This window comes from Pleurodeles waltl, chromosome 11, assembly GCF_031143425.1.
Source record: "Pleurodeles waltl isolate 20211129_DDA chromosome 11, aPleWal1.hap1.20221129, whole genome shotgun sequence".
NCBI lineage: Eukaryota > Metazoa > Chordata > Amphibia > Caudata > Salamandridae > Pleurodeles > Pleurodeles waltl.
The window spans coordinates 884,183,156-884,206,202 of NC_090450.1; the positions used below are offsets into that span (position 1 = coordinate 884,183,156).

General features: G+C 46.9%; 1 protein-coding gene across 1 annotated transcript in view; it reads right to left on the bottom strand.

Annotated features, from left to right (window-relative positions):
- ISCU (iron-sulfur cluster assembly enzyme) overlaps nt 1-23,047 on the bottom strand; it is a 59,620-nt gene that overhangs the window by 7,247 nt on the left and 29,326 nt on the right. The window contains exon 4 of the mRNA XM_069214785.1: nt 18,189-18,267. Coding sequence (XP_069070886.1) covers nt 18,189-18,267 — 79 coding nt within the window. The remainder of the gene's footprint in view (nt 1-18,188; nt 18,268-23,047) is intronic.

The following is a 23,047-nucleotide window of genomic DNA, read 5'->3' on the forward strand; positions in this document are numbered from 1 at the left end:
TCTTGCTCTATGCTGTGGTTTATGGAAGCAAAATGTGAATGACTGATGACAAAAACCAATGGTTCAGGAGCTGACCCAACGCCCTTTTATGCTAGTGTATATGTATTTTTTATTTATGAATTCGTTTGACTAATGAGGCTGAGAAAACATGTATTGTCTCTACATCACACCTAAAAATTGAAGAGAGAGCTTCCTCACCCACGAAGATTTACTTTGTCAGAAGCAGGGCTGAGGAATTCAGCTCAGAGTAGCTGCAGGAGGGAAGAAGGCAAACTACACTCGTCCATCATACCTGTAAGAGTCTAGGGAACTAAAACGGGATTCTAAAATTCCTACTCCTCTAGTCCATGGCCTAACCTCTCTGCTTTGACCCAGGCCTTTCAACTCTGCCCTTATATTAACTCTCCCCTTTGCTCTCTGAACCATCTGGCCCCTGCCTCGATGTGTTTGCTCCTTTGGTCTTCAAATGACTGTCCTGCGTAGCCACCCCAGTTGTCCTTTCCCCAAGAGCGATGCTATTGCTTTCACACCTGCCGATCAGGAGGCATTTGTCCACAAAAGGGACTTTAAAGTCTGCTGCGTGGGTGCACTCAGGCCCCTGCTCTTCCTTAACACTCTTCTACTGTATTACTTTAAATGATTCGGGCTTTAGTTATAGTGCTGAAGTGCGTGGCGGAAATTATCGTTTGTTTATAAGGCGATTGGGAGGGAGCCGCTGCTGTACGATAAATCGCTCTAAAACTCTTCTGGAATCACACTGTGGCCATAAACTAGCAGGAGGACAAAGCCTGCAACGCAGCTTCTGAGTTTAGATTAAGTCTATGCTAAATTCGGACAGCCGAGTTGGAATATGCTGTCAAATGATTTTCACCTTTCACTTTAAAAGTGTGCCTTCTGCTGCTGAGCTGCCCTGGTGCTGCAACTGTTTAAACCGATGAAAGCTCCACTGGTTCGCAATTTTTTTCACTTTCTGTAAAAACGAGGCTCTCAGAACAAGGTGCTCAATTCTGGAAAACTTCTCCAGAATTGAGCACCTTGTTCTGAGAGCCTCGTTTTTACAGAAAGTGAAAAAAATTGCGAACCAGTGGAGCTTTCATCGGTTTGAACAGTTGCAGCACCATGGCAGCTCACCTCTTTGCTCCAGTCAATAAAGGGTTAAGCATGCGGTAAGTAAATCTTTCACTGTTGGCGGATTTTAGGCTCGTCCGGATGCATGAATGACTTTTCCCATTTTGCAGTCCGTGAGCACTAGCCTGTCAGCAAATCGCATAATTTGTAAGCCACGCGATCTCCAGCTACTTTGGTTTAAAAAAAGCGCCAGGAATTGGCCAGAGCAAACTGTAATACATCAAAGTAGGCTTGGGGGAAATCTCCCTCACAAAAGTGCACAAACTGTGCAAAGGTATCTCTAAGGGGCTGTGAGTTTAACGGCACATGGGAGGAAGAAGCTGAAGAACAAAAGCTTTGCTGCTCAATACCTTTAGAGATGCTAAAAAGGAGAAATGCAAACACCTAGAGTATAGCAACCCTTCACCAGCAAGGTGTCAACTATCAGCCAGCAGAAAACCTACACAAAGTACTTGAGTGAAGCCCGACCTTTTCAGCATTAGCTGGGCTGAGTTAATGGTCAGTCAACACTGGTAGAGGGACCCTTTCTCATGTCCATTTACTTTATTTGCTGGAGTGCGTTGATATGTGATGTATGGTTATGTGTCTACAGTATGGTTATGCAATAGTACAGTGGGGTTGTGTGAAAGGAAATGTTTGCTGGGGGTGCGTCTTTGCAGCTGGTTATGTTCCTCTGAGAAGCTGGGTTGTGTGCCCCTGAGCAGTTGGGTTGTGTGACCCTCTATCAATCAATCAATCAGTTTTTATAAAGCGCACCTACTCACCTGTGAGGGTCTCAAGGTGCTGGTGTAGGGTCTTCCGCCTCATTCGACAAGCCATGTCTTGAGGTTCTTCCTGAAGATGGTGAGTGATGGGCTTTGTCTGAGGTGCTTGGGTAGGTTGTTCCAGCTCTTGGCTGCGAAGTAGGTGAAAGATCTTCCTTCGACAGTGGTTTTCCAGATGCGTGGAATGGTGGCTAGTGCCTTCTGGGTAGTTCAAAGGGGTCTAACAGGGTTATGGAAAGAGATGCGATGATTCAGGTAGGCCGGTCCGATTTTGTGAAGGGCCTTGTAGGCGTGGGTGAGTAGTTTGACGTTGATTCACTTGTCCGCCAGGAGCCAATGGAGGAGTCTCAGGTGTTGGAAGATGTGTTCCTGCGGGAGTTCAGGACGAGTCTGGCGGCGGCATGCTGGATGAGTTGTAGTTTCCTGATGTTCTTTGTCGTGGTGCCGGCATAGAGTGCGTTGCCGTAGTTGAGCTGGATTGTGCCTAGGGCATGGGTGACTATCTTATGGCAGTCGTCCGGGATCCACTTGAAGATTTTGCTAAGTTGGCGGAGGGTGTGCCAGCAGGAAGAGGTGACCCCATTTGCCTGTCGGGTCATTGTTAGGAAGGAGTTGAGGATGATTCCCAGGTTGCGTCAGTCGGAGTAGGTGGGACGCTGAGCTATGTGGGTCACCAGATGTCATTCCTGAAGTGGAGTTTCCGAAGAGGATGAGCTCGGTCTGGTCTGAGTTGAGCTTGAGGTAGCTCTCCCTCATCCAGACAGCGACGGCTTTCATTCCGGTGTTAAAGTTCCTCTTGGCTTTGTCCGGGTCTTCAGTGAGGAAAACAATGAGTTGTGTCATCGGCATATGACACAATGTTAATTCCGTGGCCTCAGATGATGGCTGCAAGCGTGCTATGTAGATGTTGAAGAGCATTGCCTCAGGGAGGATCCCTGAGAGACTCCACAGCTGACTTCTGTTGGTTTGGATATGAAGGGTTGGGAGCTTGACTGTGTTCTTCGGGTGAAGAAGGAGTGAATCTATTGCAAGGCTTTTACGGGGATTCCTACGTCGTAGAGTCTGGTGCATAAGGTGCTGTGGGAGACTGTGTTGAAGGCAGCTGAGAGCTCAAGGAGTAGGAGTGCTGCGGTGTGTCCTCGGTAGAGGAGCCTGTGGATGTCATCGCTGGCTGCAAGAAGAGCTGTCTCCATGCTGCGGAAGCCAGACTGGGAGCTATCCAGAGAGTTGTTGTCTGAGGAATTGTCGTAGCTTTGAGTTTATGGCTTTTTCCAGGACTTTGGCCGGGTAGGGTAGTAGCGATATGGGCTTGAAATTCTTTAGCTCTGATGGGTCAGCTGTGGGCCTCTTCAGGAGAGGATGGACTTTGGCATGTTTCAATCACAGGGGAAGGTTGTTGTTTTGATAGAGCAGTTCAGTGTCTTGCATAGTTCAGGAGCGATGGATGCACTGGCTCTGTTGTAAATGTGGTGAGGAGAGGGGTCTGTGGGAGCTCCAGAGTGAATGCTGTTCATGATGATTTCAGTCTTCTGTGTTAAGAGTGGACCAGCTGTGAACAGTTTGGGTGGGTTCTGGGGGACTGGGTCTGTCATAGGTTCTGATGCTGGGCGGGTTCTGCGGGAGTTGTAGGAAGTTGGCTCTGTATGTGCTATTTCAAAGTAAGGAATAGCATGCACAGAGTCCAAGGGTTCCCCTTAGAGGTAAAATAGTGGTAAAAAGAGATAATACTAATGCTCTATTTTGTGGTAGTGTGGTCGAGCAGTAGGCTTATCCAAGGAGTAGTGTTAAGCATTTGTTGTACATACACATAGACAATAAATGAGGTACACACACTCAGAGACAAATCCAGCCAATAGGTTTTGTTATAGAAAAATATATTTTCTTAGTTTATTTTAAGAACCACAGGTTCAAATTTAACATGTAATATCTTGTTTGAAAGGTATTGCAGGTAAGTACATTAGGAACTTTGAATCATTTCAATTGCATGTATACTTTTTAAGTTATTCACAAATAGCTATTTCAAAAGTGGACACTTAGTGCAATTTTTACAGTTCCTGGGGGAGATAAGTTTTTGTTAGTTTTACCAGGTAAGTAAGACACTTACAGGGTTCAGTTCTTGGTCCAAGGTAGCCCACCGTTGGGGGTTCAGAGCAACCCCAAAGTTACCACACCAGCAGCTCAGGGCCGGTCAGGTGCAGAGTTCAAAGTGGTGCCCAAAACGCATAGGCTTCAATGGAGAGAAGGGGGTGCCCCGGTTCCAGTCTGCCAGCAGGAAAGTACCCGCGTCTTCGGAGGGCAGACCAGGGGGGTTTTGTAGGGCACCGGGGGGGGACACAAGCCCACACAGAAATTTCACCCTCAGCGGCGCGGGGGCGGCCGGGTGCAGTGTTAGAACAAGCGTCGGGTTCGCAATGGAAGTCAATGAGAGATCAAGGGATCTCTTCAGCGCTGCAGGCAGGCAAGGGGGGGCTTCCTCGGGGAAACCTCCACTTGGGCAAGGGAGAGGGACTCCTGGGGGTCACTTCTGCAGTGAAAGTCCGGTCCTTCAGGTCCTGGGGGCTGCTGGTGCAGGGTCTTTTCCAGGCGTCGGGACTTAGGTTTCAGAGAGTCGCGGTCAGGGGAAGCCTCGGGATTCCCTCTGCAGGCGGCGCTGTGGGGGCTCAGGGGGGACAGATTTTGGTACTCACAGTCGTAGAGTAGTCCGGGGGTCCTCCCTGAGGTGTTGGTTCTCCACCAGCCGAGTCGGGGTCGCCGGGTGCAGTGTTGCAAGTCTCACGCTTCTTGCGGGGAGATTGCAGGGTTCTTTAAAGCTGCTCCTTTGGATAAAGTTGCAGTCTTTTTGGAGCAGGTCCGCTGTCCTCGGGAGTTTCTTGTCGTCGTCGAAGCAGGGCAGTCCTCAGAGGATTCAGAGGTCGGTGGTCCCTTTGGAAGGCGTCGCTGGAGCAGAGTTCTTTGGAAGGCAGGAGACAGGCCGGTGAGTTTCTGGAGCCAAGGCAGTTGTTGTCTTCTGGTCTTCCTCTGCAGGGGTTTTCAGCTAGGCAGTCCTTCTTGTTGTTGCAGGAATCTAATTTTCTAGGGTTCAGGGTAGCCCTTAAATACTAAATTTAAGGGCGTGTTTAGGTCTGGGGGGTTAGTAGCCAATGGCTACTAGCCCTGAGGGTGGGTACACCCTCTTTGTGCCTCCTCCCAAGGGGAGGGGGTCACAATCCTAACCCTACTGGGGGAATCCTCCATCTGCAAGATGGAGGATTTCTAAAAGTTAGAGTCACCTCAGCTCAGGACACCTTAGGGGCTGTCCTGACTGGCCAGTGACGACTCCTTGTTATTCTCATTATTTTCTCCGGCCTTGCCGCCAAAAGTGGGGGCCGGGGCCGGAGGGGGCGGGCAACTCCACTAAGCTGGAGTGTCCTGCGGTGCTGTGACAAAGGGGTGAGTCTTTGAGGCTCACCGCCAGGTGTTACAGCTCCTGCCTGGGGGAGGTGTTAGCATCTCCACCCAGTGCAGGCTTTGTTACTGGCCTCAGAGTGACAAAGGCACTCTCCCCATGGGGCCAGCAACATGTCTCTAGTGTGGCAGGCTGCTGGAACTAGTCAGCCTACACACAGTCGGTTAAGTTTCAGGGGGCACCTCTAAGGTGCCCTCTGGGGTGTATTTTGCAATAAAATGTACACTGGCATCAGTGTGCATTTATTGTGCTGAGAAGTTTGATACCAAACTTCCCAGTTTTCAGTGTAGCCATTATGGTGCTGTGGAGTTCGTGTTTGACAAACTCCCAGACCATATACTCTTATGGCTACCCTGCACTTACAATGTCTAAGGTTTTGTTTAGACACTGTAGGGGTACCATGCTCATGCACTGGTACCCTCACCTATGGTATAGTGCACCCTGCCTTAGGGCTGTAAGGCCTGCTAGAGGGGTGGCTGACCTATACTTGCATAGGCAGTGAGAGGCTGGCATGGCACCCTGAGGGGAGTGCCATGTCGACTTACTCGTTTTGTTCTCACTAGCACACACAAGCTGGCAAGCAGTGTGTCTGTGCTGAGTGAGAGGTCTCCAGGGTGGCATAAGACATGCTGCAGCCCTTAGAGACATTCCTTGGCATCAGGGCCCTTGGTACTAGAAGTACCAGTTACAAGGGACTTATCTGGATGCCAGGGTCTGCCAATTGTGGATACAAAAGTACAGGTTAGGGAAAGAACACTGGTGCTGGGGCCTGGTTAGCAGGCCTCAGCACACTTTCAATTGTAAACATAGCATCAGCAAAGGCAAAAAGTCAGGGGGCAACCATGCCAAGGAGGCATTTCCTTACACAACCCCCCCCCCCCCAAACGAAAGAGGATGAGACTAACCTTTCCCAAGAGAGTCTTCATTTTCTAAGTGGAAGAACCTGGAAAGGCCATCTGCATTGGCATGGGCAGTCCCAGGTCTGTGTTCCACTATAAAGTCCATTCCCTGTAGGGAGATGGACCACCTCAACAGTTTTGGATTTTCACCTTTCATTTGCATCAGCCATTTGAGAGGTCTGTGGTCAGTTTGAACTAGGAAGTGAGTCCCAAAGAGGTATGGTCTCAGCTTCTTCAGGGACCAAACCACAGCAAAGGCCTCCCTCTCAATGGCACTCCAACGCTGCTCCCTGGGGAGTAACCTCCTGCTAATGAAAGCAACAGGCTGGTCAAGGCCATCATCATTTGTTTGGGACAAAACTGCCCCTATCCCATGTTCAGAGGCATCTGTCTGCACAATGAACTGCTTAGAATAATCTGGAGCTTTTAGAACTGGTGCTGAGCACATTGCTTGTTTCAGGGTGTCAAAGGCCTGTTGGCATTCTACAGTCCAGTTCACTTTCTTGGGCATTTTCTTGGAGGTGAGTTCAGTGAGGGCTGTCACAATGGATCCATATCCCTTCACAAACCTCCTGTAATACCCAGTCAAGCCAAGGAATGCCCTGACTTGAGTCTGGGTTTTTGGAGCTACCCAGTCCAGAATAGTCTGGATCTTGGGTTGGAGTGGCTGAACTTGGCCTCCACCTACAAGATGGCCCAAGTAAACCACAGTTCCCTGCCCTATCTGGCATTTGGATGCCTTGATAGAGAGGCCTGCAGATTGCAGAGCCTTCAAAACCTTCTTCAGGTGGACCAGGTGATCCTGCCAGGTGGAGCTAAAGACAGCAATATCATCAAGATAAGCTGTGCTAAAGGACTCCAAACCAGCAAGGACTTGATTCACCAACCTTTGGAAGGTGGCAGGGGCATTCTTTAAACCAAAGGGCATAACAGTAAACTGATAATGCCCATCAGGTGTGGAGAATGCCGTTTTCTCTTTTGCTCCAGGTGCCATTTTTATTTGCCAGTACCCTGCTGTCAAGTCAAAGGTACTTAAGAATTTGGCAGCACCTAATTTGTCTATGAGCTCATCAGCTCTAGGAATTGGATGGGCGTCTGTCTTGGTGACAGAGTTGAGCCCTCTGTAGTCCACACAAAACCTCATCTCTTTCTTTCCATCTTTGGTGTGAGGTTTGGGGACTAAGACCACTGGGCTAGCCCAGGGGCTGTCAGAGCGCTCAATTACTCCCAATTCCAGCATCTTGTGGACTTCCACCTTGATGCTTTCCTTAACATGGTCAGACTGTCTAAAAATTTTGTTTTTGACAGGCATGCTGTCTCCTGTGTCCACATCATGGGTACACAGGTGTGTCTGACCAGGGGTTAGGGAGAAGAGTTCAGGAAACTGTTGTAGGACTCTCCTACAATCAGCTTGCTGTTGGCCAGAGAGGGTGTCTGAGTAGATCACTCCATCTACTGAGCCATCTTTTGGGTCTGATGACAGAAGATCAGGGAGAGGTTCACTCTCTGCCTCCTGATCCTCATCTGTTACCATCAACAGATTTACATCAGCCCTGTCATGGAAGAGCTTAAGGCGGTTCACATGGATCACCCTCTTGGGGCTCCTGCTTGTGCCCAGGTCCACCAGGTAGGTGACCTGACTCTTCCTTTCTAGCACTGGGTAAGGGCCACTCCATTTGTCCTGAAGTGCCCTGGGAGCCACAGGCTCCAGAACCCAGACTTGCTGCCCTGGTTGGAACTCAACCATTGCAGCCTTTTGGTCATACCAAAACTTCTGGAGCTGTTGGCTGGCCTCAAGGTTTTTGCTTGCCTTTTCCATGTACTCTGCCATTCTTGACCGAAGGCCAAGTACATAGTCCACTATGTCTTGTTTATGCTCATGAAGAGGTCTCTCCCAGCCTTCTTTAACAAGAGCAAGTGGTCCCCTTACAGGGTGACCAAACAGAAGTTCAAAGGGTGAGAATCCTACTCCCTTCTGTGGCACCTCTCTGTAAGCGAAAAGCAGACATGGCAAGAGGACATCCCATCTCCTTTTGAGCTTTTCTGGGAGCCCCATGATCATGCCTTTTAATGTCTTGTTGAATCTCTCAACTAAGCCATTAGTTTGTGGATGGTATGGTGTAGTGAATTTGTAAGTCACCCCACACTCATTCCACATGTGTTTTAGGTATGCTGACATGAAGTTGGTACCTCTGTCAGACACCACCTCCTTAGGGAAACCCACTCTGGTAAAGATACCAATGAGGGCCTTGGCTACTGCAGGGGCAGTAGTTGACCTAAGGGGAATAGCTTCAGGATACCTAGTAGCATGATCCACTACTACTAGGATATACATATTTCCTGAGGCTGTGGGAGGTTCTAGTGGACCAACTATGTCCACACCCACTCTTTCAAAGGGGACCCCCACCACTGGAAGTGGAATGAGGGGGGCCTTTGGATGCCCACCTGTCTTACCACTGGCTTGACAGGTGGGGCAGGAGAGGCAAAACTCCTTAACCTTGTGGGACATATTAGGCCAGTAGAAGTGGTTGACTAACCTCTCCCACGTCTTGGTTTGTCCCAAATGCCCAGCAAGGGGAATATCATGGGCTAAGGTCAGAATAAACTCTCTGAACGACTGAGGCACTACCACTCTCCTAGTGGCACCAGGTTTGGGGTCTCTGGCCTCAGTGTACAGGAGTCCATCTTCCCAATAGACCCTATGTGTTCCATTTTTCTTGCCCTTGGACTCTTCAGCAGCTTACTGCCTAAGGCCTTCAAGAGAGGGACAGGTTTCTTGTCCCTTACACAGCTCCTCCCTTGAGGGTCCCCCTGGGCCTAAGAGCTCAACCTGATAAGGTTCAAGCTCCAAAGGCTCAGTTCCCTCAGAGGGCAGCACTTCTTCCTGAGAAGAGAGGTTATCTTTTTCTGACTGTGTTGCAGTTGGTTTCCCAACTGACTTTCCTTTTCTCTTGGTAGGCTGGGCCTTTCTTCCAAACTCCAGCTCTACTTTTTCACCCTGTGCCTTGCATTGTGCTCTTGTTTTTACACACACCAGTTCAGGGATACCCAGCATGGCTGCATGGGTTTTTAGTTCTACCTCAGCCCATGCTGAGGACTCCAGGTCATTTCCAAGCAGACAGTCTACTGGGATGTTTGAGGAGACCACCACCTGTTTCAGGCCATTGACCCCTCCCCATTCTAAAGTTACCATTGCCATGGGATGTGCTTTAGTCTGATTGTCAGCGTGGGTGACTGTATAGGTTTTTCCAGTCAGGTATTGGCCAGGGGAAACCAGTTTCTCTGTCACCATGGTGACACTGGCACCTGTATCCCTCAGGCCCTCTACACTTGTCCCATTAATAAAGAGCTGCTGCCTGTATTTTTGCATGTTAGGCGGCCAGGCAGCTAGTGTGGCTAAATCCACCCCACCCTCAGAGACTAGAGTAGCTTCAGTGTGGACCCTGATTTGCTCTGGGCACACTGTTGATCCCACTTGGAGACTAGCCATTCCAGTGTTACCTGGATTGGAGTTTGGAGAGAAACCTTTCTTGGGACAGGCCTTGTCTCCAGTTTGGTGTCCAGGCTGATTACAGCTACGACACCAGGCCTTTTTGGGATCAAAGTTTTTACCCTTGTACCCAGGATTGTTTTGTGAAGAGGCTCTCGGCCCACCCTCCTGTGCAGGTTTTTGGGGGCCTGTAGAAGACTCTTTACTATTTTTATTTTTGGCTGTCTCACCACCTTTCCCCTGGGGAGGTTTTGTGACCCCTTTCTTTTGGTCACCCCCTGTGGAAGTTTTGGACACCCTAGTCTTGACCCAATGGTCCGCCTTCTTTCCCAATTCTTGGGGAGAAATTGGTCCTAGGTCTACCAGATGCTGATGCAGTTTATCATTGAAACAATTACTTAACAGGTGTTCTTTCACAAATAAATTGTACAGCCCATCATAATTACTTACACCACTGCCTTGAATCCAACCATCTAGTGTTTTTACTGAGTAGTCTACAAAGTCAACCCAGGTCTGGCTCGAGGATTTTTGAGCCCCCCTGAATCTAATCCTATACTCCTCAGTGGAGAATCCAAAGCCCTCAATCAGGGTACCCTTCATGAGGTCATAAGATTCTGCATCTTTTCCAGAGAGTGTGAGGAGTCTATCCCTACACTTTCCTGTGAACATTTCCCAAAGGAGAGCACCCCAGTGAGATCTGTTCACTTTTCTGGTTACACAAGCCCTCTCAAAAGCTGTGAACCATTTGGTGATGTCATCACCATCTTCATATTTAGTTACAATCCCTTTAGGGATTTTCAACATGTCAGGAGAATCTCTGACCCTATTTATGTTGCTGCCACCATTGATGGGTCCTAGGCCCATCTCTTGCCTTTCCCTTTCTATGGCTAGGATCTGTCTTTCCAAAGCCAATCTTTTGGCCATCCTGGCTAGCTGGATGTCCTCTTCACTGGAGTTATCCTCAGTGATCTCAGAGTTGTTGGCCCCTCCTGTGAGGGAACCAGCATCTCTGACTATTATTTGTGGAGTCAGGGCTTGAGAGGCCCTGTTCTCCCTAAATAGGACTGGTAGGGGGGAATTTTCCTCCAAGTCACTATCTTCATCCTCTGTGTTGCCATCCTCAGAGGGGTTGGCCTTTTCAAACTCTGCCAACAGCTCCTGGAGCTGTAGTTTGGAAGGTCTGGGGCCCATTACTATTTTCTTAATTTTACAGAGTGACCTTAGCTCCCTCATCTTAAGATGGAGGGTAAGGTGTGGTGTCGAGTTCCACCACATTCATCTCTGCACTAGACATTATGCTTCTAAAAGTTGGAATACTTTTTAAGAAACTAAAACTGGTTCTAGAATCCAATTCAAACTTTTAACAAACTTTTAAACTCTAAAAGAAATGCTAACAGGGACTAACACAAGGCCCTAGCAGGACTTTAAAGAATTTAGAAAACTTTTCAAATTGCAAAAAATCAATTTCTAATGACAATTTTGGAATTTGTCGTGTGATCAGGTATTGGCTGAGTAGTCCAGCAAATGCAAAGTCTTGTACCCCACCGCTGATCCACCAATGTAGGAAGTTGGCTCTGTATGTGCTATTTCAAAGTAAGGAATAGCATGCACAGAGTCCAAGGGTTCCCCTTAGAGGTAAAATAGTGGTAAAAAGAGATAATACTAATGCTCTATTTTGTGGTAGTGTGGTCGAGCAGTAGGCTTATCCAAGGAGTAGTGTTAAGCATTTGTTGTACATACACATAGACAATAAATGAGGTACACACACTCGGAGACAAATCCAGCCAATAGGTTTTTTATAGAAAAATATCTTTTCTTAGTTTATTTTAAGAACCACAGGTTCAAATTTAACATGTATTATCTTGTTTGAAAGGTATTGCAGGTAAGTACATTAGGAACTTTGAATCATTTCAATTGCATGTATACTTTTTAAGTTATTCACAAATAGCTATTTCAAAAGTGGACACAGTGCAATTTTTACAGTTCCTGGGGGAGGTAAGTTTTTGTTAGTTTTACCAGGTAAGTAAGACACTTACAGGGTTCAGTTCTTGGTCCAAGGTAGCCCACCGTTGGGGGTTCAGAGCAACCCCAAAGTTACCACACCAGCAGCTCAGGGCCGGTCAGGTGCAGAGTTCAAAGTGGTGCCCAAAACGCATAGGCTTCAATGGAGAGAAGGGGGTGCCCCGGTTCCAGTCTGCCAGCAGGTAAGTACCCGCGTCTTCGGAGGGCAGACCAGGGGGGTTTTGTAGGGCACTGGGGGGGGACACAAGCCCACACAGAAATTTCACCCTCAGCGGCGCGGGGGCGGCCGGGTGCAGTGTTAGAACAAGCGTCGGGTTCGCAATGGAAGTCAATGAGAGATCAAGGGATCTCTTCAGCGCTGCAGGCAGGCAAGGGGGGGCTTCCTCGGGGAAACCTCCACTTGGGCAAGGGAGAGGGACTCCTGGGGGTCACTTCTGCAGTGAAAGTCCGGTCCTTCAGGTCCTGGGGGCTGCGGGTGCAGGGTCTTTTCCAGGCGTCGGGACTTAGGTTTCAGAGAGTCGCAGTCAGGGGAAGCCTCGGGATTCCCTCTGCAGGCGGCGCTGTGGGGGCTCAGGTTTTGGTACTCACAGTCGTAGAGTAGTCCGGGGGTCCTCCCTGAGGTGTTGGTTCTCCACCAGCCGAGTCGGGGTCGCCGGGTGCAGTGTTGCAAGTCTCACGCTTCTTGCGGGGAGATTGCAGGGTTCTTTAAAGCTGCTCCTTTGGATAAAGTTGCAGTCTTTTTGGAGCAGGTCCGCTGTCCTCGGGAGTTTCTTGTCGTCGTCGAAGCAGGGCAGTCCTCAGAGGATTCAGAGGTCGGTGGTCCCTTTGGAAGGCGTCGCTGGAGCAGAGTTCTTTGGAAGGCAGGAGACAGGCCGGTGAGTTTCTGGAGCCAAGGCAGTTGTTGTCTTCTGGTCTTCCTCTGCAGGGGTTTTCAGCTAGGCAGTCCTTCTTCTTGTTGTTGCAGGAATCTAATTTTCTAGGGTTCAGGGTAGCCCTTAAATACTAAATTTAAGGGCGTGTTTAGGTCTGGGGGGTTAGTAGCCAATGGCTACTAGCCCTGAGGGTGGGTACACCCTCTTTGTGCCTCCTCCCAAGGGGAGGGGGTCACAATCCTAACCCTATTGGGGGAATCCTCCATCTGCAAGATGGAGGATTTCTAAAAGTTAGAGTCACCTCAGCTCAGTACACCTTAGGGGCTGTCCTGACTGGCCAGTGACTCCTCCTTGTTATTCTCATTATTTTCTCCGGCCTTGCCGCCAAAAGTGGGGGCTGGGGCCGGAGGGGGCGGGCAACTCCACTAGCTGGAGTGTCCTGCGGTGCTGTGACAAAGGGGTGAGCCTTTGAGGCTCACCGCCAGGTGTTACAGCTCCTGCCTGGGGGAGGTGTTAGCATCTCCACCCAGTGCAGGCTTTGTTACTGGCCTCAGAGTGACAAAGGCACTCTCCCCATGGGGCCAGCAACATGTCTCTAGTGTGGCAGGCTGCTGGAACTAGTCAGCCTACACAGACAGTCGGTTAAGTTTCAGGGGGCACCTCTAAGGTGCCCTCTGGGGTGTATTTTGCAATAAAATGTACACTGGCATCAGTGTGCATTTATTGTGCTGAGAAGTTTGATACCAAACTTCCCAGTTTTCAGTGTAGCCATTATGGTGCTGTGGAGTTCGTGTTTGACAAACTCCCAGACCATATACTCTTATGGCTACCCTGCACTTACAATGTCTAAGGTTTTGTTTAGACACTGTAGGGGTACCATGCTCATGCACTGGTACCCTCACCTATGGTATAGTGCACCCTGCCTTAGGGCTGTAAGGCCTGCTAGAGGGGTGGCTGACCTATACTTGCATAGGCAGTGAGAGGCTGGCATGGCACCCTGAGGGGAGTGCCATGTCGACTTACTCGTTTTGTTCTCACTAGCACACACAAGCTGGCAAGCAGTGTGTCTGTGCTGAGTGAGAGGTCTCCAGGGTGGCATAAGACATGCTGCAGCCCTTAGAGACATTCCTTGGCATCAGGGCCCTTGGTACTAGAAGTACCAGTTACAAGGGACTTATCTGGATGCCAGGGTCTGCCAATTGTGGATACAAAAGTACAGGTTAGGGAAAGAACACTGGTGCTGGGGCCTGGTTAGCAGGCCTCAGCACACTTTCAATTGTAAACATAGCATCAGCAAAGGCAAAAAGTCAGGGGGCAACCATGCCAAGGAGGCATTTCCTTACAGGAGTAAACTGTCATAGTTGTCCTTAATCTTGCGGTGGAAGAAGGTGGCCAGTTTGTCACAGAGGTCTTGCGATGGGGGGGGGGGGGGGGGGGGGGGGGGGGGGGGGGGAGTTGGGGGCTTCCGAGGGAGGATTGGTGAATTCATTGATTACCATGAAGAGTTCTTTTGTGTTGTGCGGGGAGGTGTTGATGCGTTTCCAGACTATGGCTTATTTTGCGTTCTTCAGGAGTCGGTGATGGGTGGCAGTGTCGGCTGTGAAGGAGGCAAGGTCTTCACTGGTTTTGCTGTTTCTCCATTTCATCTCTAGGCACCTGCAAGTGTGCTTGGATTAGGTGGTGAACCAGCTGGCTCCATTTGAGATGTGCTTGACAGAAGTTGATCGGAGGGGGGCTAAGGAGTTGGTGCATTTGGTGATCCAGGCGTTGAGGTTGCGTGCTGTAGTGTTGGCGTCGTCAGTGGGGGGTGGGGGTGATTTGGCAAGGGTCATGATGAGTTGCCCGTCTGTAATTTCGTTCCGTTTCCTGTAAGGGGCTCTGGGGACATAGAGGCGGCTGTTGGATGCGGTGATGGCAAAGTGTAGGCAGTGATGGTCGGTCCAGTCCAGGATGGGGATATTCTTGATGGTAATCCAGTTGCTTGAGGTGAAAATGGGGTCTAGTGTGTGTCCTGCGGCATTCATGGGTACGGTGATTAGTTGTTGGGAGTCCGAGGGTGGCAAGAATGTCGAGTAGGGAAATGGTGTTTTGGTTGCTGCAGTCCTCGAGGTGGAAATTAAAGTTGCTGAGGAGGAGGCAGTTGGTGGGCACCAGGGCGTGAGGGTGGCTATGCCTACAATGGCGTCGAAGGCTGGGCAGGGGCCGGGCAGTCTGTAGACCAGGGTGCCGTAGAGGAAAGAGTTTTGAGTGGTGTGGATCAGAAAGTGTAGGTGTTCCATTGTGGTGCAGTGTTCTTCCGTGTTGACCATGATGCGGAGTGAGGACTTGTGCACGATGGCCAGTCCTCCGCTCGGACGTGAGGGCTGGTCCTTCCTAAGGATGTTGTATCCATCTGGAATAGCGAAGGCGATGTCTGGTCCGCAGATAGGGTTGGTCCAGGTCTCGGTTATGAATGTGATGTCCATACGGGTGGGGTCGATCAGGTCCTAAAGTTCTGTGGTGTGGTTATGGAGGGAGCGTATATTTAGAAGAAAGCAGTTAATGCGTTCGTGACAGGCGTCAGTGGTTTCAGGTTTGGGGTGTTCCGGTTGTTTGTTGTGGCTGAGCCTGAGGAAGGAACAGAAACAATAGAAAAAGAAAAAAGAAAAAACGAATTGGAAAATAGGCAGAAGTATAAAGCAGGAGTAAAGGAGAAACAGAGAGAGATATTTGTACGTGGCCACTAGGCCACCAGGGATGAGGCGCAGGCAGGAGCATGCAGGGGGAGAAGGGCCTCAAACAGAGTCAGGCAGACTCAGTTTGTTCCCAAGGCAAGGCAGAGGCAGCAGCAGCCAGAGGTGCTGGGGAGGGCAACAGACGCTGACCAGGCGGTCAGTGGAGTTGCCCTCTCACAGCGTGGGGTGGAGGGCACAGGGGCAGCAGCGGCGCAGGAGGGAGAGGGTCAAGGAAGAGATAGAAAATGGAGAAACAAAAGAAAAAGTAAAAAGAACAAAGTGAAAAAAGGCAGAAGTATAAAAGCAGGAGTAAAGGAGAGATACAGAGATACTTGTAGATGACCACTAGGCTACCAGGGATAAGGTGCAGGCAGGAGCCTGCAGGGGGAGAAGGGCACCGAACTGAGAGTCAGGCAGGTTCTCAGTTCATTCCCAAGGCAGCAGCAACCAGAGGAGCTGGGGAGGGCAACAGTTTCTGTGCTGATGGGCAGGTTAAAGGGAAGATGAATGGGAAAGAATAATCTGGGATGGAAGCAGGAATTAAAAAGTTAGAGGTCTGAGCTGGTAAGACATTAGAATCAACATTTCGACAGTTAGACTAACAACTGGTGAAAGAGGAAACTAATATTGATGCCAGAGGCAACATACCTGTAGACACAACAAGCCCAACAGCAGATTTCAAGTCACTGTAAATACAACAGGAACAATAACAGATTTGAAGCCAAAGTAGTCTGCCAGATAAAAATCATCTATCAGGTTAGTGAAGCTGGTGAATCGTAGATCAAATTGCAGTAACTACTCCAAAAGCACCTATTAAAAAGAAGCAGTAATACTTCTGCTGCTCTATTTCCGAACTGACGTGACAGGCGCAAGATGACAAAATACATCTGGTGGCTGCTTCTTTCAGGCAGCCGACAAGTTGCTTGAGGAAAAATGTGCGTGGAAATTTGAGTTCCTCATGCCAAATTCATGTGTGCTTTAACACACTGCCCAGAACGATCACCATGTAGTGCTAGAGTTTCAGGTTTGCCCTGTTCAAAAACACATTGCCACACCAGTTTTTCAACATGCCCAAACAACTGATCTTTGTGTGTTCCACTGTGTCACACTGTTGGGAACTACTGTTTTTATCACTCTGGGTAATGTGTTTGTTAACCTGAACATATGTGAATTCTGCACAGCAGTACTTAACAGGCAAATATCAAAGTCCAGCAACACATGATTATTTGGAGACAACAGCGGGCACAGAACTTTGAAATATCAAGAAGTACTCCTGTTGAGTTACTACAGGAGTGCCCTTGGCAAGATAAAACGCTGTGCGCAACACTAACATTAGCATGAACTCTGGGCTATACAAATATTTCATACTGGCAATAGTCAAACAGAGAAGTACATTATGGCACCTCCTGACAGGAAGCACTTCTCCATTTTACAGAATTTGAATAGGTTTGAAAAAATGAATAGCTGCAATATAACCCAATCCTTCCACAGTTTTTTCAATTACTTTGTGTTCTAGAAAAATGAGAACTATTTTTGTCTGCATAATTAAAGGACAGCCTACTTGTACGCTGACCTCGATAGCTTTGACACTCTCCAACATCATTAGGTTTGCCCCATTTATTTTAAAATTTGCTTCTTCAAAAGCATCAGCATTCTTAGCGAAAGGGAGAAATGTGTCCTCTTTGAGAACACCAGGATGTTTCCCTGAACAAAACCAATGCCTCCCTTGATGTTGCTCTACTCATTCAGTTGTTTAGTTCATTCAGTTCCCCTAAGAAACTGAATGAACTTGAAGCCATAACCTCCTGTACCAAGAGCATCAACTAAGAAAAGCTGGCGCCCAGCCTGCCATACGCGCTGTGAATGAACTCCGAAGATCCCTATGTTGGGATTCTGCTCTCATCTAGAGCAGGTAGGGGATAAGTCCCGGATAGAAAAAAATATATACGGACTCATTTTCATTTCATTGAGCTAGTTGCTAGTAATAATTCTGGAAAAAAAACTCCTGTCTCGCAGCAGATAAATCGCAAAGATTAAGCATTCCATTGTGCTGAACTTGCCCACACAGAGAATGATCCTCTGTGTCAAGACAATATAAGGCAAAAGAACCTGGAAGGAGGAAAGGCAAAAAAGGCATGCTGCTGAGATATGAAGAGGCTGCACCTACGGAGGAGGAGAAAAAAAAATTGTCCTTTCTCAGCACCTTCAAGGGGGAGAATATCTCCAAGGTCTACAACCATTCCTAAAAGGTCAAGGCTTGTCAGACCAATACTGCTGGACAAGGCAAAGCTTCAACTGCTTCTACCCAATCGTCCTGGCCCTCATTTTCAAGCGATGTCTCAAGGTCAAAATGCTATGGTGAGCCAGCATATAGTACAGTTATCTACAATGGCCCATCCATACCATACTCTTTGTTATTACAGTACTACAGTGCTTGAACAAGCCCTTGATTCTCAAACGAAGGCTAGGAGATTGGTGCTAAACATATACAAATCCTAAAGTAGACAGTGGGACGGGTGGTGAGGTGGAGATGGGGGGAGAAGCAAAGGGCAATGGCAGGAAGTATAACTCTGAAAAATAAAAACACGAAAAGTATTATTGGGTTAACATACAAATTGATTGCCTGAGCGATGCTCCACACATGATGCTAAGTAGGTCCACTCTATTAAAAATAAAATAAAAAACAAAGCGAAGGTTCCCATTCAGCAGGCTTAATTTTGTGTTGTTTCTAGGTGATCACATTTTTAGAAAACTGTTAAAAATGTGAAAAAATACACGTTATGCATGGGGAGACTTCACTGGAGAAGAAATAAAAATGTTATATTTATGCATTATTTCAACATCAAGAACTTACTAGAGCAGTGGAGTTTAACAGGAGGCAGGCTGAGTTCTTTGGCAATATCTGTGTTCTTGATGGTCATGGCCTCGTCAACCTAGATATTTCAAAATGTGGCATATTAATAAAAAAAAATGTTTGTTGGCTCAGCTTTAGTATAGAAATTAAAGATGGTAAGAAAACATGTATTTTCTCAAACTTGGAGCAGAAATGCACACAAAATTCTATCAAGTACTTTAATTACCTATTATGTTTTCTACAAAATAAACAGAACGGCTTTCATTAAGATGATACAACTATAAGATTTTCATGTGGATAGGAAATAAAAGGGGCCAAAAACCGACTGTGAAGTTTTCTTCTACAGTAACAAAACAGCAAACAATTGTGACATATGTGCGACCATTAAAAAAAACAATTAGGTGGAAACATACTGTGCGCAACGCAGTCTTAATGAAGAACCCTACTAAAATGTAAGTAGTTTTTCAATGTATATACAATCTCTATTACAACTGGAGCTCACCACAAAGCCAGTTAGACTGAGGAAAACTTAACGCAGAGTAACAACAGTTTTGAGCTTGAGGATACTCTAGTATCACACGCATTTTCCTGGGCTCAGAAAAACACATTGAGGAGGTTGATCTAAAAACCACAATGCAGACATCGTTTTAGATTGCAGTTTGCCTGTCCTTGTGTAAGATGTTTAAGTCAGAATGCAGAGTCCCATTTGTAATGGTTGTCGGTACGTGCAAGTTGTAGCAAGCCACACCAATAGAGGAGCAAGTTAAAGCCTCGCCGATGTCCTCAAGACATGCAATGAAAACTACAGATGCTGCTTTCTTTCTAGCAGAATGTGTCCTTAGTCTAGTGAGTAGAGATTGCAACACGTAAGTGTACTACACACTCCTATCTGCCATAGGAGATGTGTTAACAGGTTGTCTATACTTTGTGCCACATGCAGGACCAAAAGCTATTCAATCTCCATGTCTCGTGTCCTGTCTTGATAACATCTCTTTGCACATAATGGGTAGGCCACTCTTTCTTCGCCGAACTTTTTAGGGCCTAGTGAAAAAAAAGCAAACCAATAGCTTGCACAGCATAATAAAAACAAGCTTTTGCAATTCAAAAGGTCTCACATTTGCTTGAGTTAGAGCTATTAGCGTTGCAAATGCATAACTGGACTTTTCTTGCCACATAAATTGGTCAACCCTGCCACATTATCTGGACCTCTCTGCCACATAATTCCAGCGGCCCTGTATATAACTAAAACACCTCTATTTACCTTCTTCCTCTACATGCAGCAAAAAATGAAAATATTGCCATTATTTATTATATTTATATTATTATTTTGGGGTCCTCCCCAACCTGGCGTTGGGATCCAGAGGTGACCTGGACAGAAAGAGCATGTTGTGCTTAACGTTTTGACGGTGTGACCACCACACAGTGAGTTATGGACAAAAATGTCTTGTAAAAGGAATGCCTCGCAAAACATTATGGGCAAGTTTCAGAGTGAATACTGTATCTGGACTGTAATGCTCAGGACAGCCCCTAGAGGGGCACAACAATTAAAAGACATTTTTTTATTTTAAGAAATGAGTCAGGTAACCATATAGTCAGCCCCTAGAGAGCATAACCACATGAAAACAGAATGGCGGAACGTAATGCAGTTTAACCATACTTTACCCCCTAGAGGGCGTAGTGCATTACACATTTCCAGGCATAGCAGGCCTACAAGAATAATATCACAAACAAGGCCCTTAAAACACAAACTACTCCCAGCTGTAAAACAAAAGCTCCAGCCATGAGAAAACTTAAAAAGACACAAAAGGGTGGGAGGGGTTATTATTTTGGGGTCTCCACAACTTAGTGGGGGGGCCCAGAGATGACCTAGACAGAAGAAGTGCATCGTACTGAACATTTTGATTGGGACCCTATTGTCCTAGGGTCACTACATGGTGAGATATGGTGAAAATGTTTTGTAAGAGGAATGCCCCACAAAGCATTATGCCCTGCATAGCATTATGGGGAGAGTTTCCGAGTGCAGCGAATATTGTAGTATCTTGACTGTACTGCTCAGAACAACCCTTCAAGCACACTACAATAAAAATAGCATTTCTAAGAAACAAGGTCATGTAACGATATATTCAGCCCCTAGGGGGCAGAAAGTAATGCAGCATAACATTTAGCCCCTAGAGGGCGTAGTGCCTTACACATTTTCAAGCTTAGCAGACCTACTGCAATAATATTAAAAACAAGGCCCTTAAAAACTCCCATTCATAAAAGAAAAGTTCCAGTCATGAGAGAGCCTAAAAAGACACAATGGTGGGAGAGGTTACTATTTTGACCCCCCCCCCCCCAACCTCCTGCCCCCACCTAATTCCCCCCCTCCCATGAGAGAGCTTAAAAAGACACTGAATGGTGGGAGGGGTTATTATTTTGCCCCCCACCCCCAATCTAGTGTGGTGATCCAGAGATGGCCTAGACAGAAACAGCATGCCATGCTGAACATTTTGGTGGCGGTCTCATTGTCATAGGACCACCACAGGCTGAGTTATGGGCAAAAGTGGTTTGTACAAGAAATGTCCCGCAAAGCATTATGGGGCGTGTATGCACAAGGGCAGTAGCTATTGTAATCTCGCCTCACCCACTGTGCCGGGACAGCCCCGTTGAGGATTTCTGTTTAAAATGTGACAATTTGTATATTTTTCAACTGCTAAACTTGTACTTTAAGTGGTACTCATTTAAAGAGCTCCTCCAATCGAGTTTGTGCTATATGAAACTAAAAAAAAAAAAAGTAACCAAATAATAAAAAATTAAAAAAAAGAACACCTCCAGCTTGCACCCTTTGGGCGCAGATACCACAAAGAAACAGCGGCATGTCCAAAAACAAAGAAGAGGAAGAAGCAACATACGGCCACGGAGCGCCAAGTTTTGAGGCAAAAGAAAAAAGTAGTGCGCCACACTAGGGTATATGGCCGATCATGCAATAATCCATGCAACAGGGTCAATCTCTAAAGCGGTAACAAAACAGCCTCAAGGCAGGGCAAACGTAAACCATTTACCTAGGATATCAAGGGAATTTTGAAAGGCCAAGGAATGAATGAAAGTGACTGGTGTATGGTGGGCTTGGTGAAAGCCCAAAGAAGTAGATAGCATGTTGAGAGAGATCACATGCACGCTTCCTAGGCTCAACCTAAAAAGGAACACCTTTGGAGTACAGATTGTTTGAGTGCACGATAAGAACTATGTTCCTGTACATCATCAGCAATGGCAACGCACTGAAAGCCAAGTCAAGAGCTTAGAAGAGGAAGAAGCCTAAGAAAAATGGTCTACCAGTATTAACCTCTTCAAGAATTAACAGCCCATTTGCCACATACAAATGCATTATTTTACAGGAATTGGAACTAGCCATTAAGAGCTTTATATCTGGGTTCCCTTTGGATACTTGGTGACAGCATTCCTGGATAAATCTGCTCAGATAATTAATCCTATTTTTAAGTTACATTTTAACTCTTCCCTGACTAGGGCTTGGATCCCGGAAATATGGAAGCAGGCTACAGTAAAGTCATTGTTGAAGAAATCTTTCACTGATTCTAAGAACCTAGCTAATTTTAGACCTATTTCTTTACTTTCTTTAATCTTACAAAGAATTAGTGAAAGTACAACTTATGGCATATCTTGATCAGTTCAGCCTTTTCAACGCCTCGAAGTCAGGCTTCAGACCTAGGTGCTACACGGAGTCAGCCCATCTGGAAGTTTCTGAATATATTCAAATAATGTTAGGCAAGAGTTTGAATGCTGTCGTGATCTTGCTGGTCCGGATAGTGGCGTCTGAGACGGTGTCCCACAAGCCGGTGCATACAGTGCAGAGCTGGGAATTTACGGCCGCATTCTATGATGTTTCCAATCTTTCCTCTCTAGTAGGAAGCATCCATTCACTCTTAGACACTTCAGGAGAAGGAATACTTAAATGTGTTCCCTCGGGGCTCTTCTCGGAGCCTTACCTTGTTCAATATTTATGTGACCCTGTTGGTGTCCCTTATTGAATTTTTCGGGATCACAGTCATTTCTTACACAGATGGCACCCAGTTGATATTATCCTTAGAGAAAAATTCTCTATGGTTGGAACTAAATTTCAAAACGTTTCTCACAAAAATCATTGCCTAGATGAAAACCAAACACTTAAAATGCAACATTGATAAAATGGATTTTTTTCTGTTAAGCAAAAACATCTTTTCTGCTGTAGACTGGTAGTTTGATGGACTTACTAAACCTCTTGTGCCCCCACCTCTCTAGCAAGGAATTTAGTTGTCATTTCGACTAAGACATCATCTTCTTTCCTCAAATCCTGGCAGTGGTGGGTATCAGTGTCTCCCTTATAAACTCACTGAAGAAATGCTTGGATTTTTTATTTTATTTTGGCTTTGGAGACTTGTAAGAAAGTGGCCCATGCACTAATACATTCTAGGCTGAATTACGAAAACAGTCTTTATTTCAGGTTACCAAAATACCTAATTAAGCTGCAGGTAGTGCAAAATGCAGCAGTAAGACTGGTGATTAAGTTATCGGGTAGTGACCCTCTCTGACCACCTGAGACAACTGCACTGATTGCTTGTGCAGAAATATTTTGGTTAAATCCCTGGTTACAGCACTTAGAGCCGTCCATCATACTGACCCCAAATATCTCTCGGACACAGTTACCCACTATGCCACTCAGATAGAACCCTAAGATCCACTAATACCAACTTGCTGCATGTGCCCATGCTTGGAAAAGATTAGCCTCTTCTAGTAGCCAGTCTTTTGTAGCGATCTCTGACTTCTATTTCCCTTTCCATCTGGTGCTTTAATGTCCGAGTTAGGGTTCTGTACAGTCTTTTTTT